Raw genomic sequence first — 10,840 nt, 5'->3', positions numbered from 1 at the left:
GCTCCCAGCGGGTAGATGCTACTATGATCATGCATAGGTAGGACAAGCATAATTGGTCTATCCGACCTCCCTTTTTTCAATTACAAAAAACAAAATACACGACCAAATTCTGACTTAGAGCTTGTAATTTGTTACACTATTGAGAATTCGATATGAACCCAACACAAAAATTAGTGAATTAGAGTTGAGAGGTTTAACCCGTTTAATTAATAGATCAAGTTATGATTGATGTATACAATTTTATACATATGCTTCCACACAACCTAAATCCAACACACAAACACGAATTGCCACCCATATTCAAATTGTTCATTTAATGTTGAATCCATTATATTTCTCTTTTATTTGGACATATTTTGCCATGAAAATTAAGAAACATATATCATAATGGTTCACATATCAGCAATGATAGAGTTCATGCTTAGTGATCCGGACTCTAGACTTTGGACTTTGCAGCATTCTCCTAATTAGGACCTGGACGGACCTTATAACCTGCAAGAATAAATACATTATAATTTATTACTTAATATGTAATAGAATAGAATGAAAATATCACTATACACTGGACAAAAATATGAATATTTGAATATTATACCAAAGTGGAAAACTCATGAATATCTTGCTCATAATAATCAAAAGTAATTATATCCATTTTTTAGTGCACAAATGGTTATATAACATAGGCGACCAATATTTTTTTTTTTTTTAGTATTTAATGCTACAAATACTCTCATTTCACTTCCTTCTCTCTACCCTTTGCCAAGTGAAACACAAAAATTTGTCCCCCATCTCCTCATTGATGACACCCCCAGTCACCAAGTGGGAGTGGTTTGGACCACTAAAAAGCACACTAAGAGCTCTCGTAGCTCCGAGAGTAGTGCAACCATCCCGAAAGATTTGGTTGGGAAGGCCGACCACCCTCTTGTGGTCGGCCATCGGTGGAAGAGGCTTGATAATTTTTTTTTTTTTTTTGGCTAACATGACAATGTTACGCCATATATACTACCACAACAGTAAATTTTTGTGGGGTTAATGCATTGTCACGTCATGAAATATAGGAGGCGAGATTGAAATGAAAGTATCTCTAGTGTTTTCTCTTCTTCTTTTCTTTTTTTATTCCAGGTGAATTAGTCGGATATTAATAGATATGGGAAGAAAGTACAAAGAACCAGCTGACTGGTTACTCATGGAAGCAGCAGCCAAGATCACTTACAAATCCAGAAGACAGACCAACTAACAAAGAGCAGACACAAGACAAACGGACAGAACACCCAAAGCGACAGCAACAATAAGGAACCAACAATCATCCAAAACACTACAATCAACTCACCTTTTTTAACCTTCATGATTGGGAAATATCTCAATTTTTAATGAAATGAAGATAATTTATGTTATGGTCAATATTAAAATTCACAAATCTAATGATACATATTTATATATATTAGAAAGACCAGTTTATTTTTCACACAAACTTGAATTGTTATAGGTTCAAGAAAAGATCTTCTTTAGAAGAGAAAGAGATGATCTTACTTCCACACTGTGTTCCAGGGTCTAGTGGATCGCCACAATAGGCAGCCACGTAAACCAGCTTCTCCATGCTATAAAGTTCTTCTATTTCCTTTCTGATGGCCTTGCAGACGCAATGCATGCCGGCGAACCTGATCGCCTTGCAACACAAAGGGGTTGGTGCAGCCTGTGGCTTGTCCTTCTCAAGGCTAGCGGAGCATCCAATCAAAATATATGTGCCGTCGATAGGCTGACATTCCCATGCAGATGCCTGATGAATGCCACCCCACGAGAGTAGGATTTGAATGCTGGTTAGAGCTGTCAAGATCAAGCAACGCCTTGTAGGAGTTGCCATCTCTGTGTTTCAGTCTCTCTTTTAAACTTTGGTGCTGGTTTATATACAAACACTTGGTCTGCAGCTGCAGGTTTAATTAAATGGTGTTAGAGACGAATCTGGGCCACAGCAATTGTTAATTTGTTAGTGAATTTAAGGATAGCTATAAATAGTTATAGAGAAGACATTAACTGTTTCAGACAACTTTTTTTCCTTCCAAGTAATAAAGGGTAATGCATTTAATATAAATGAATTAAAGTTGAGATCTGTTAATTAATATTAGGATCCGATTCTCTCTCCGGGTAAAAGTAAAATTACAATTTTACCCTCCCATATTAATATTAGGAGTAACATGGAATAGGATCCTATATTTCCATTTAAAGCATTTTTTTTTTTTTTTTAAGATTTTGAGTGTTTTATCGCTATCGGAATTGGATATGGCTTCCATGCCGTAGAAAAATAATCGCACCATATGCTGTTATTTTGATTTACGGTCCAGATTAAAACTTCTTTATTTTCAACTTAAACGACGTAGCTTTTAAAGAGCATTAAGAATTAGCAGAAGTTTTCTAAACGCCGTTTTTTTGCTTGTTCTTCCTTCTCCACCCACTTCCACACTCTGTTTCTGCAAATTCTTTATAACCATTTACAGCAAAACAGCAACGAATCAACCCAAATTAATCAAACAAATTTCTTAATATTAAGACCCTACATCCACAATTTGTCCCTCAAAAGCGAAATCAATCTAAACAAGAATCACCGCCAAAATTCGGCCAAAGCTAACTCAAAATCGCCATATGGAATGGAATCATAACCGGATTGCCACCAAAAATCATCACCCAAAAATTTTCAACCCAAACACCTGTTCGGCCATGCACCCAATCAAAAATTATACTTCCAAGACTAAAATCACTTCAAATAGAATCACCCTCAACCAAACACCCAAACTCGCCTCATCCAAAAAATTCCACTTAATCGGCCGTCACAACCAAAATCACAAAGAGCAACCCAACACAAATTCTCAACAGAAAATAAAACAACTAGAACCGAAATTCAAACCCACACATTCCTCTTAATCGGACATGGCAGAAAGAGAAAACACATAGAAAATAAATCTAAAACGAAATTTAAAGAAGGGGAGAAATTTTTATCTTGCAAAAAGACCTATCTCCCTCTGCGCGACGAAATGCTTAGTATTAAGAAATTTGTTTTACTATAGAATTTGACTTCTTCTTGTTTTGCTAAAAATGATTATGAAGAATTTGCAGAAAGAGAAAGAAACTGAAAATGGGTGAAGAATCTTACCCAAAAAAAAAAATGGGTGAAAGTGGAGGATAAGTAAAACGGGTTAAGGGGATCGTCACGGTTGTGTTGATTGGCCGGGATCAGTATAAAGTCTGCTCTGATACCAATTGACGTAGCGGAAGACTAAGTAACCACAATCGTCTGCGTGTTTTTACCAAAAGATAAAATAAGCTCCCAAGCTTAAGAAATATAAAACTTCGCAGAGTATTTGAGAGAAAATTCTCTGATTTGATAATAATTCAATAAATAAGTTTTACATTATAAATTGGCATATTTATAGAAGAGAAATAAACCTAATCCTAGTAGGGAAAGGAAAATAATTAAAATAAATTTAATCATAGTAAAGAAAATAAACATAATCATAATAGGGAAAGTAATTTTTTTTTTTTTTTTGACATGTCCGCACAAGAGGGGGGAGGAGAATTCGAACTAATGACCTCCGCTTCATTAGGCATGGTCCCAGCCGACTGAGCTATCCTTGAGGACGGGAAAGTAATTATAAAAGCAACTAAAAACCCCTTTTGTTACAGTAATTTTCCTTTTTCCATTTTAGATCATCTTAGTGCACAAAATAACGTTATACGCAAAAATTTTACCTCTTTTTTATCTGCTAAAAGTTTATATGGCTTTTAAAATCATTATTGGATAGTTGATTTGACTTTTAAAATCACAATTAGATTTGGAATTGATCACTATTGAATTTTAACTCAATGATGATTTTAAAAACCACATTAACTTTTGAGGATAAAAGGAGAATAAAAATATTGCGTATAGCATTACTCATAGCTATTATTAAGATTAGAAGGAAATAGTATTTGCCTTTTGTTGGGACAGTTTCCATTATGGTGAGCCCAAGGGAATCCAAGTCAATCCTTTCTTCTCTTGTGCTACTTGTCAAACCTACAAAACTAGAGCACACATTAAAAGGATGCCCCGGGGGTGTTAGGCAGTTCCTCCTCCGATAGTTAAGTTAGTGTTATTGTGGATTCAGTATAGAGCTTAGAGTCCTTTTTGCGTACCTCTAAAGTGAGGTCTTTATAGTTGATTATGCGGAGGTGGGTGGCTATGATGACCGGGCGGAAGATCCGGGGTTTGGGCATAACGGCCGGTAGAGTTAATATTCGTGTCTCCCGTCATTATGATCGGTAAGAGTCCGTTACTTACATTGATCGGATTCCAAGGATGGCGTGTAACTGTTAGAGGTCCTTTATAAGCAGATCGTAACCATTCCGATGATTCTGCCATGTGTGAGTTGTCCATACAACCGAGTTGTATCCTAACTGTAATAGATGCACCTGGATGTTAGGTGGGGAAGATTCGTTGTGGCAGAGGGATTGATCCTTGATCGACCGAGAGTGTAACAAACAACATCGCATTTGCTGTTTCATGATGGGTTGCTTTCATAGGGCCCATTCGGATGTATCGGGTTGTTTTTGGAATGTTGGGCTTCTAACCCATGAGCTCAAGTGTTGTGTTTATGTGTCACAGTTACCCCCCAAATTCCTTCTGCCGAGACTTCGGGAGGAGAGAATTCAAACTTTCGATCTTCTTATAGCGTTCCTTCCTCGGGGATTGTCTGTTCAAGTGCCGCACCCTGCTCAACTCCTTTTAGCCGTTGTTCTTGGCATTTTAACCATTTATGGAGCCTGCCATTTATGCGCCCCGGAAATTCAGCAATCTGTTGCACTTTTTCGTATCTTTAAATTTTTTGTCTTTATCCATGTAAATGCATAGTTGTCTTGCCCACGCGTCCCTCTAGGCGTGGTTTGCGGATGGAAGCAAGAATCAATAAAATAGATGTCGCTCAGTGAGTGATATTGGTGTGGCGTTTCTAGAAAGGAAAGACGGCTTAAGTCTCTTTGGTTCAAGTGTGACTGTAGGCTCATGATGTTTCTGCATTAAATGCTCTGCGCTTTGCCCTAGGTTTCCTCTTTTATAAAGATTTTTTGTAGAGTCCTATTGCTTAAATCTTACAAATCCACATTCATCTCACTAGAGTTCAATGCGTTCTGATTTCTCTTATGACCATGTCTTCCCAAAAGCTTCCAACAAACGCTAGCGAAACTGCCAAAGAGCAGTCGTCGGAGATTCCTCTGCTTCACCGCTTTGACGATTTTTCTGTCAGAGTGTGTCCGGTTGGCAAAGCGTCTTCTTCATCCTTACAACTGGATTTCCCTCGTTGGCAAAGATCCTACTTTTTGGTGGAGGATGAGACGGTGCTCTGCCATAATTACGACATTCCTTCGTCGATTTCTCTGCATTTTCCAGATGGCTCTACCGGAATGGTTGGCGGTCCTGGAGACATATGCGTTCACGAACGTATGTTTATGGCAGGGGTTCATCTGCCCTTTTCTCCTCTAGTGAGGAAGATGTTATCTTTTGGGAGTAGCTCCTGTACAACTGATGCCAAATGGTTGGCGTTATTTTCTGCCTACGCTTCTGTTGTGGCCTTCCGTATTCCCGAGGAAGACTTTGTCGATCCCAGAGTTTTTGAACATATATGGTCCCCATTTTTATCCTACTTCTGAAACGGTAACCTTCATGGTTCACGGGAAGAACCAATTTATCAAGCTCGGGAGAACATACTCCAATAATAAGCATTGGGCAGAGCAGTTCTTCTACATATCTGGAGCTTGGGAGGCGTCAACGTCCGAGGCTCTACCTCTGTAGCATTCCGTGTCCTTGGAATGGGGTACCTCCCGAGAGAGCTGTAAGTGTCCTGTCTTTTTTTTTTTTTTTTTTTGTGCATGCTTAAAATGTTCTTATTTCCTTTTTCTTGTTAGGGAAAGAATGCCTTGTATTGGATTTGGAGCAGCAAGGTCAGGTCGATTACATCTAGCAGTACTCTCAGCTTAATGAAAACGTGGACCGAATGCTTTTTGTTAACATCGTTACTGACTCCTCTTTACACGAACATCTGGGGTACTAGATTCTGGATGAGAAGGTTGTCTGGGATCGTCAAGGGAATCCCAAAAGGTCAAATCCGTCTGGAGACAAAGCGGTTCTGAAGTCGCCTGCTCGGCCTCCAAGCAAAAAGAGTCGAGCACATAAGAATGTTTCTTCTTCGGGCAAGCTGATTGCTGTTGCAGTTCCTGCTCCAAGAGATTCGGACTTGCCTCCTAAGTCTTCACACCCCCAAGTTCAGGGTTTGGTTTTGCTAGTTCCGATTGCCGAGACAAGCATGTCGGTGTCCAAGACAAAAACGGACAAGGGCAAGGTACCCCTGGAGCCGCATTTGAAGAAAGGGCGTGTGGGCAAGTCCAGAGAACTTATGGACATGTTATCTTCCATTCGATCAGATTCTATTCCGATAACTTTCGGTCCTCCTCGCAGCTCAGATGAGGCTTCAGAGCCTATTTGTTTTTTAGCGGAGGCTGTTCCTCTCCACGTAGTTCCTTTGGATGCGCGGCCTCTGGAGCCTGGAGAGCCAGTGGCCACTCAGCGTGAGACCTGCACTCCGTCTTCTCCTAAGGATAGACCTATGGACCCCCTGACTGAGCAGTCCAACCAGGCTCCCGTGTATCGAGTACAGCTGCTTAGGGGGCATTCTAGAAAGAGTTCGCCAATAATCTGGTCATTGGCCTCTGGTTTGGGTGGGAACTGTTTGTCGACTGTCACCAGGTTGCTTCCAGCGAATTATACTCGACAAGAGGGTCGGCTTACTCCAGAGATGTTTGTGGACAAGTTGATCCATTGTAATTACTCAGTGAGTTATTTACACTTCATTTTCCGAATATCTTCGTTGTTTCTGACGTAAAATGTTTTTTTTTCTTGTGTAGTGCTCCCCCCTCATTGCAGGTTGGTACAAAGAATTCCAAAAAGGCTAGTGGGAGTATGCTGATGAGAGGGCCACTCTTCGGGACCTGGTCCAGAAAATGAGCAACCGACCAGAGGCCTCTAGTTCTCAGGATCCTAACTCTGAAGTGGGGAATCTTCATCGTCTGTTGGCTAAAAGGAAGAACGAGCTTTTTGAGAACAAATTGAGGCTCAATGAATCGAAATCGACCAATGCTCAACTCCAGACGCGCCTAGATATTGCCGACCAGAAAAACTAAGAGTTAGCAGAACGTGTCATGGGGGCGAAGGTCACGGTTGCTCAATCGTCTGTGAAGAATGAAAAAATTGCGGAGGAGCTTCATCAAGTTTGGGTTTCCGAAGAGGGTTTCCAGAAACTTTCTGAGACGCTTGAGGGTCAGTTATCCCAGTCGGAAGACAATTGCTTGAAGGATACCTTTACTGGAAAGCTCCCAGGCCAGGTGTAATCAATTTCGCCAAGGGTACCTTTACTGGAAAGCTAAAGCGGTCTGATATCTTGCGGAGCTGTCGTTTGTTCCTTGGCTTTGGAATTTGCTATGGGCACGCAGATTTCATTGGGGCTTCGAGAATCATCGGCATTTAACCATCCGTAGGGATCAGTTTGACATTGACCCTACCACAGTGAAATCGAATTTCTTGGAGGTACTTGCTGTTGCTATTAAAAAGATGGTTAATGCGGGTAGATAATTGGTTCCTGATGCTCCAAAAATCAACGTGCATGAGTTTTGGCAGGCAGTGAACTTACCCCCCAAGCCTTTCGGTCCCGAGATCGTTATAGATGTTGATGCTGATGATGTGGGAGCGGCTCCTCATACTTAAATTTCTTCTTATTTTTGCTTCCATTGTATATATTTGAACTGCTTTTGAACTTTGAAATTTGGTGTTTCTGGATACCTTCTAAATGTCTTTTGATACTTTGAATGCCTTTTTTTGATATTTCTCAATTTTTGATATTTCCAGATAATTTCTGAATGATTTGAGTATCTTTATTGCTATATTCTGTGGTTGGGTGTTCTACCCCCCATGGCCGAGGATTAAAATTTAATTTTAAACCTCGGTCATTAAATTCTTCATGGACCTTTTGATATCTGTCGTTTCAAATTTCGGAGGTCATCATTATCTTGCACGGCCTTCCATGGCGGGACACGTGTAGCATTGTCATTCGGATTTCAGCCTGTGTCATTTGGATTTCCTAGGTGGTTTTGCGTGGGACGTCTTCTCGCATTTAAGATCACTTGTTATCATCCAAAGGCTTTGCGCTATAAATATCCCTTTTGGGTGTAAGGTATTTCCACTTAACTGACTTTGACTTTTCTCTCAACAAAAGCACCATAAATTTATTTCTTCATGGCTTCTGTTTCTTCATCTGGGAGTTTGGTAGAGACAGAGTCGTCAGCTGCTTATGTTGCTTATGCTCCTCTTGGGGATGTTGCTTTCTCGTCCTATCCACCAGCTGAGCAACTTCATTCTCGTGTTCCTCGCAGTTCTGAGGCAAAAATTGCCAAACTACACTTGTTGTTGGAGGCACGAGAACAGTACTTGGTGGACTGCTCCAACCAGCTGGCGAAGTTGATGGCCGATGTTGAAGTGAAGGACTATCAGATAGCCTAGAAAGATCGGTAGCTAGAGTTACGAGGCCGGCTGATCGCGGATCTTGAGGCTTATCTCATTAGTATTCATGAGAACAGACGGAAGAAAGCCTCCAATTTTTATTCTGCCACTCGGTTGTTTCTACAGGAGGAGGAGAAATGCCAGAGACTTCGTAGAAAATACCGGTTCTGGAAAGCCAGGGCAATTGAGAAAAATGGTCCATCAAGTGAAGGTCACCAAGAGTAGCCTTCGATTAAACGGCAATGGCCTGTCAAAGGCCTTAAATTTCTTGTTCATATTCCGGGGTGTTGACCCAAATGCGATTCGTTGTACAACGTCCTTCTGGATGTAGAGTACCAGGTCAAGTCCAGATGTGATGCTTTTGAAGTAGTTGGGTTTGTATGCGATGATAGCAGTTGAATGTCTTTGGCTAAGTCTGTTGTAGCTTGATTTTTCGTGTAATGGCTTTGACTCGATCTTTATGACTATTGTAATTGAATCTTTTGCAATGAAAAAGTCTTTAATGAAATGTTTATCTTGGATTCTGTTGATGTGCTACATGCTGCTTTTCCATCTCGATCTTTGCTGGAGTTGTTTAATGAATCCTTTTCTTGGTGTTGTTTATTCGTTTGGCTTGGATTGCCTAGTTGTGTCCAGGTGTTTGAGGAGTTTCGCTTACTCCTTCTCTTTCGAGGAAAAGGGATTTTTTTTGCTGAGACGAGGGATTTTTTTGCTAAGGGTTTACTCCCTTGTTTTCGAGACGAGGGATTTTTTTTTCTAAGGGTTTACTCCCTTGTTTCCTAGACGAGAGATTTTTTTTTCTAAGGGTTTACTACCTTGTTTCCGAGATGAGGGATTTTTTTTTTTTTTTTTTTGCTAAAGGTTTACTCCCTTGTCCCCGAGACGAGGGATTTTTTTTGCTAAGGGTTTACTCCCTTGTTTCCGAGACTAGGGATTTTTTTTGCTATGAGTTTATTCCTTTGTTTCCGAGACAAGGAATTTTTTTTGCTAAGGGTTTACTCCTTTGTTTCCGAGACTACTGCAAGACAAGGAATTTGTCACCGGGCCCCATGGTCTTTTGGACCAAGGGTTCTCCGACGCTCAAGTAAGTTGTCGTGAATAGACTTTATATTGAAATAGTCAAGAATTACAAGAAATAAAATAAAATGGAAAAATTACTGATAGTATTTTTTCAGATGATCAGCATTCAAGGTCTCGGTAGTGGCTTTCCTTCCGCATCCTGTAGGTAATAGGCTCCTTGCCGGTGACTTCTAATGACTTTGTACGGTCCTTCCCATGTGGGTCTGAGTTTTCCTACCGTTGGGTCCCGGGTGGCTATGCTAACCTTCTGTAGGACCCAGTCCCTAGTCTTGAATTATATCGTCTTAACTTTTTTATTGAAATATCTGGCCGTTCTTTGTTGATAAGTAGCCATCATCGTTTGAGCGTTGTCCCTCTTTTCGTAGAGCAAATCCAAGCTTAACATCATTCCCTCTTCGTTCATCTCGGGGTTGTAGTGCTTCACTCAGAAGCTGATCGAACTGATTTATACCGGGATGACTGCCTCGAATCCGAATGCCAAAGAGAAAGGGGTTTCTCCTGTCAGCATTCAGGTGGTTGTTCTGTACAACCATAGCACTTCTGGAAGAATTTCTACCCATGCTCCTTTCTTGTCCTCAAGCTTCTTCTTCAGAGTTTTCATCAGAGTTTTGTTTGTCGCCTCTACCTGACCGTTTGCTTGAGGGTGTCCGGGAGATGAGAAGTAATTGCTTATATGAAGCTCGGAACACCGATTTCGGAAAGGTTCGCAATCGAATTGTTTGCCTTTGTCGGTGACAAAAGCGTGCTGGATACCGTATTGACAAACGATTGCTTTCCAAAGGAAATTCCTTATGTTTCCAGTGGTTACGGTGGCTAATGCCTCGGCTTCTGCCCATTTAGTAAAGTAGTCAACGGCGACCACGACGAATCGACATCCTCCCTTTCCTGTTGGAAGCAGGCGTCCTAAGTCGACCCCCCATTGCGCGAAAGGCCACAAAGACGAAACCAGGCTTAATTCTTCGGGCGGATTGGCCAATATTCTGTTAAACTGCTGACATTTGTCGCAGTGTTTGATCATTTCTTGGGAACTTCGGTTCATTCCTGGCCAATAATACTTCGCTCAGACAGCTTTGTGAGCTAGCATTCTTCCTCCCAAATGGCTGCCACATACTCCTTCTTGAATTTCTCTAAGTACGAATGCAGCCTCATTCTTTGATAGGCACTTGAGCAGAGGGAGGGTGTAACCCC

The 10,840-nt window shown here is 40.9% G+C and overlaps 1 protein-coding gene across 1 annotated transcript; it reads right to left on the bottom strand.

Moving 5' to 3' along the window:
- Positions 1-270: 270 nt before the first annotated feature.
- On the bottom strand, positions 271-1,958 carry LOC132185938 (uncharacterized). Its single transcript, XM_059599754.1, has 2 exons — positions 1,531-1,958; positions 271-492 (listed from the first exon to the last, which is right to left on the bottom strand). The coding sequence occupies exons 1-2, from the start codon at positions 1,859-1,861 to the stop codon at positions 464-466; spliced, it is 360 nt and encodes a 119-aa protein (XP_059455737.1). The 5' UTR covers positions 1,862-1,958; the 3' UTR covers positions 271-463.
- Positions 1,959-10,840: the final 8,882 nt, after the last annotated feature.

Source organism: Corylus avellana, chromosome ca6 (genome assembly GCF_901000735.1).
Source record: "Corylus avellana chromosome ca6, CavTom2PMs-1.0".
NCBI lineage: Eukaryota > Viridiplantae > Streptophyta > Magnoliopsida > Fagales > Betulaceae > Corylus > Corylus avellana.
This window is presented reverse-complemented; position numbering and strand designations above follow the sequence as displayed.